The 5,000-nt window shown below is 44.4% G+C and overlaps 1 protein-coding gene across 3 annotated transcripts in view; it reads left to right on the top strand.

The window, feature by feature from the left end:
- Nucleotides 1-5,000, top strand: part of ntn2 (netrin 2) — a 28,608-nt gene that overhangs the window by 3,716 nt on the left and 19,892 nt on the right. For all 3 annotated transcript variants that reach the window (XR_003412073.3, XM_027030156.3, XM_081696482.1), the window contains exon 2: nt 4,763-5,000. This exon is cut by the window's right edge and continues 1,034 nt beyond it. Coding sequence is in view for 2 of the 3 variants with exons in the window: in XM_027030156.3 (XP_026885957.2) it covers nt 4,855-5,000 (146 nt within the window). In the remaining variant the exon portion in view is untranslated. The remainder of the gene's footprint in view (nt 1-4,762) is intronic.

Genomic DNA, 5,000 nt, shown 5'->3' with positions numbered 1-5,000 from the left:
GTCTCATGACCCAGACATCACGGCTGTACAGGGGGATGTGAACACACACAGATTGGTGTTGGGATGTTTGGTGTGACATCACGGCTGTATGGGGGAGGTTCTTTCTCTCTCCAAGGCAGTTAGTGTTTGTTTCATCTGGTTTTGTATTTTGTAATGGAACACTGCTGTCCTCTGAACGCTGCCCAGATATTTAAATGATGGAACTTTGGCCAGTGGTTTTTGGTTGATTATGAAAGCAGGTTTCATGTGTTCCAGAGTTCCACCTCTGCTGTAGGCACGATGCCCCGGGCCGTGCATGTCCTCATCGATCTGCCCCCAGGTGGGGCATGTCCTCATCGATCTGCCCCCGGGTGGGGCATGTCCTCATCAATGTTAGGCATGTTAGGTGAGTGTAAGTTGTCCAGGTGTGTGTAAGGTGTGTGTAAGTTGTCCAGGTGTGTGTAAGGTGTGTGTAAGTTGTACAGGTGTGCGTGAGGTATCCAGGTGACTCTGTGTTTGGCACTCCCCTGCTGTTTTGGTGTCCTCTGTGGTGTGCCCTCTGTGGCACTAACAACCTGCTCTGGTCTTTCACACTATGTGTTTAAAGAGACAGAAACCTGCACAATGGCCTACATATGCCTCCCAGGCAAGATGCAGTCCCTACCATATTAGTGCATCCCAGCACACACACACACACACACACACACACACACACACACACCCATATATATCCCCCACACACAGAGCCTCATACACATTCACATATGTAGCTAATGGCCATAGGAGTGCGTGTATGCAGGAGAGTGATATCACTAGGCACAGAGAATTAACACACACACAGTTTTTCATGTCATGTGTGGTAAATAATGCCTTTCACACACTTAAACATGCCAGCAGTAGGACTATTTACCCACACATGGTCAATAGAGGTTTCAGTCTGTGTGTGTGAGACAGAGACAGACATCACTTCTCCTTATTTAGTCATGCAGAGACACTTTTCCTTCACCTTAATCCCTGTCTCTCTCTCTCTCTCTTTTACTCTCTTGTTTTCTCCCTCTTTCTGTCTCTCTCTCTGTCTCTGTCTTTCTCTCTTTCTCTTTTTCTCTCATTTTCTCCCTAACGTTACTCCCTCCATTTGTCACTGACAGCATCCCTCTCTCTCTGCTGTTCATCCCTCTCTCTGCTGTTCATCCCTCTCTCTCTGCTGTTCATCCCTCTCTCTGCTGTTCATCCCTCTCTCTCTGCTGTTCATCTCTCTCTGCTGTTGATCCCTCTCTCTCTGCTGTTCATCCCTCTCTCTCTGCTGTTCATCCCTTTCTCTGCTGTTCATCCCTCTCTCTCTGCTGTTCATCTCTCTCTGCTGTTGATCCCTCTCTCTCTGCTGTTGATCCCTCTCTCTCTGCTGTTCATCTATCTCTGCTGTTGATCCCTCTCTCTCTGCTGTTCATCCCTCTCTCTCTGCTGTTCATCCCTCTCTCTGCTGTTCATCCCTCTCTCTCTGTTGTTCATCCCTCTCTCTCTGCTGTTCATCCCTCTCTCTATATTGATCTCTGTAGCTCTATGCATTTCTACCCTTCTCTTTGTATTACTCATTCCTTCCATCTCTCTCTCCCCTCATTCTCACTCTCTCTCTTTCTCCCCCTCTTTCTCTCTGAGTTGAGGAGAGGAAGACCACCCTGAGGAAGAGCAGCCTGTTTCTTTCTGTATTATACACACTCTCACTGTGCATCTGTGAGTGAGATTGGAGAGGAGAGGGGAGGAGAGGGGAGGGGAGGGGAGATGAGAGGGGAGGAGAGGAGAGAGGGGAGGGGAAGAGAGAGGAGGGGACGGGAGGAGAGGGGAGAGGGGAGGAGAGAGTGTGTGATTGGCTAAAGGAGGAGAGGTCTGGCTCATAGTGGCTTAATATATTCAGTCTGAAAGAGTTGGAGCACTGTTCACCTTTCTTGGCATCTTATTAAACACACACACACACATACATACACACATACACACACACACACATATACACACACACACACACACACACACACACACACACACACACACACACACACACACACACACATACATACACACATACACACACACATACACAGTGAAAGAGAGACAGAGAGCTGTAAAGTTAGACAGCTTAGTAAAGTGTTTAACTAAAGTGAGAAAGCTTGGTTATGAATGTGATTATATGGTTTTCTTAAGGGATTATTATTCTTAAATAATTACGTCATTAATAAGGAATTAATTACAGGGTTTATTATTTCATGAAACACGTCATGCCTAATTTCTACAATAAAGAAGCCCTACCTCTATAATATATGCAGGCCCCACCTTTATAATATATAAACAAGTCCCACCTCTATAATATATGCAGGCCCCACCTTTATAATATACAAACAAGCCCCACCTCTATAATATATACAGGCCCCACCTTTATAATATACAAACAAGCCCCACCTCTATAATATATGCAGGCCCCACCTTTATAATATACAAACAAGCCCCACCTCTAGTGTGTTAGTACAGTATGTTAATACAGTGTGTGACAGTACAGTGTGTTAGTACAGTGTGTGAGAGTAGTGTGTTAGTACAGTGTGTGACAGTACAGTGTTAGTACAATGTGTGACAGTACAGTGTGTGACAGTACAGTGTGTTAATACAGTGTGTGACAGCAGTGTGTTAATACAGTGTGTGAGAGTACAGTATGTTAGTACAATGTGTGACAGTACAGTGTGTTAGTACAGTATGTTAATACAGTGTGTGACAGTACAGTGTGTTAGCACAGTGTGTTAGTACAGTGTGTGGCAGTACAGTGTGTTAATACAGTGTGTGACAGCAGTGTGTTAATACAGTGTGTGAGAGTACAGTATGTTAGTACAGTGTGTGACAGTACAGTGTGTTAGTACAGTATGTTAATACAGTGTGTGACAGTACAGTGTGTTAGCACAGTGTGTTAGCACAGTGTGTTAGTACAGTGTGTGACAGTACAGTGTGTGACAGTACAGTGTGTTAATACAGTGTGTGACAGCAGTGTGTTAATACAGTGTGTGTGAGTACAGTATGTTAGTACAGTGTGTGACAGTACAGTGTGTTAGTACAGTATGTTAATACAGTGTGTGACAGTACAGTGTGTTAGCACAGTGTGTTAGCACAGTGTGTTAGTACAGTGTGTGACAGTACAGTGTGTGACAGTAGTGTGTTAATACAGTGTGACAGTAGTGTGTTAGTACAGTATGTTAATACAGTGTGTGACAGTACAGTTTGTTAGTACAGTGTGTGACAGTAGTGTGTTAGTACAGTTTGTTAGTACAGTGTGTGACAGTAGTGTGTTAGTACAGTGTGTGACAGTACAGTGTGTGACAGTACAGTGTGTTAATACAGTGTGTGACAGTAGTGTTAATACAGTGTGTGACAGTACAGTATGTTAGTACAGTATGTGACAGTGCAGTGTGTTAATACAGTGTGTGACAGTAGTGTGTTAATACAGTGTGTGACAGTACAGTATGTTAGTACAGTATGTGACAGTACAGTGTGTTAGTACAGTATGTTAATACAGTGTGTGACAGTACAGTGTGTTAGCACAGTGTGTTAGTACAGTGTGTGACAGTAGTGTGTTAATACAGTGTGTGACAGTACAGTATGTTAGTACAGTATGTGACAGTACAGTGTGTTAGTACAGTATGTTAATACAGTGTGTGACAGTACAGTGTGTTAGCACAGTGTGTTAGTACAGTGTGTGACAGTACAGTGTGTTAGCACAGTGTGTTAATACAGTGTGTGATAGTACAGTGTGTTAGTACAGTGTGTGACAGTACAATATGTTAGTACAGTATGTGACAGTACAGTGTGTTAATACAGTGTGTGACAGTACAGTGTCTGTAACTCTAGAAATCATGATTGCATAATAATATTAATAACCCACTAACATAATATGACGCAGGGTGATGATGTATTAGCCATCTGACAGAGATGATGTGTTGTGGCATCCGGCGGGTGTCAGGAGAGGAGGGGGGCACATTTCCTGAATCCCACCACTGTGGGCAGTAGACAAGTGTTATAAGTGTTATACTGTGACATATAAAAAGATCTGTGTGTTTGTGCGTGTGTATAACACATGGACCTGTCAGACAGTAAGACCAGAGTCATTAGGATTATGTGGAGTTGTGAAGTTGTGGAGTTTGTGTAATTGTGTAGTTGTAGAGTTGTGGAGTTGTAGTGTTTGTGGAGTTGTGTTTGTAGTGTTTGTGTAATTGTATAGTTGTGTTGTTTGTGTAGTTGTGTTTGAGTAGTTGTGGTGTTTGTGTAGTGGAGTTGTGGAGTTGTGTAGAATGGGTAGAAATGAGAGTGAGAGGCAAAGAGGCCTCTCAGTCACATTGATATTCATCACACACACACACACACACACACACACACACACACACACACACACACACACTCATTCATATGCACTCAAATACACACACACTCACCAGCCACCCACACACATGCACACCCCCCCCACACACACACACCCACACATACACACACACACACACACACACACACACACACACAGAGTGACAGGTCTTAAGAGGTCTCTGTGGAGCGGTTTCACGGTTCGTCTGTCTCTGGAGTGAATCAGACTCCTCAAACACAGTCTGATTCAGGTTCCTGCTGTCCGAGGCCAGCGGACGCAGGAACACTGAGGAACCTTCTTCTACATTTTTCTGTGTTCCGTGCACGGACGAGTGTGACGAGATGCACAACCTTTTCTCTCTTTTCATTTTTAATGTGTTTTGCTCTTTTACAGGAATTCCAGGAACAGAGGGCTGACGTTCCGGAAAGGAGGGATATTTTGTGGGATATTTTTTTTCCTTGCTGCTTCCTGCCTGGGCTGCGCTCATGCAGAGGCCACGCCCACGAGAGAGACTCCACCCTCATGACAGATCTCTCCTGTTAACGTGGCTCTGCCGTCTGATTGGTTCAGCCCTATTGTCTTCCGCTGTGTCTTGTGGACCTTCTTTGTCCTCTTCTGTCCTCTCTTGTCC

Source organism: Electrophorus electricus, chromosome 14 (assembly GCF_041902795.1).
Source record: "Electrophorus electricus isolate QZ-2024a chromosome 14, ASM4190279v1, whole genome shotgun sequence".
Classification (NCBI taxonomy): Eukaryota; Metazoa; Chordata; class Actinopteri; order Gymnotiformes; family Gymnotidae; genus Electrophorus; species Electrophorus electricus.
Note: the sequence above shows the minus strand (reverse complement) of the source record. Positions and strands in the feature narration are given on the sequence as shown.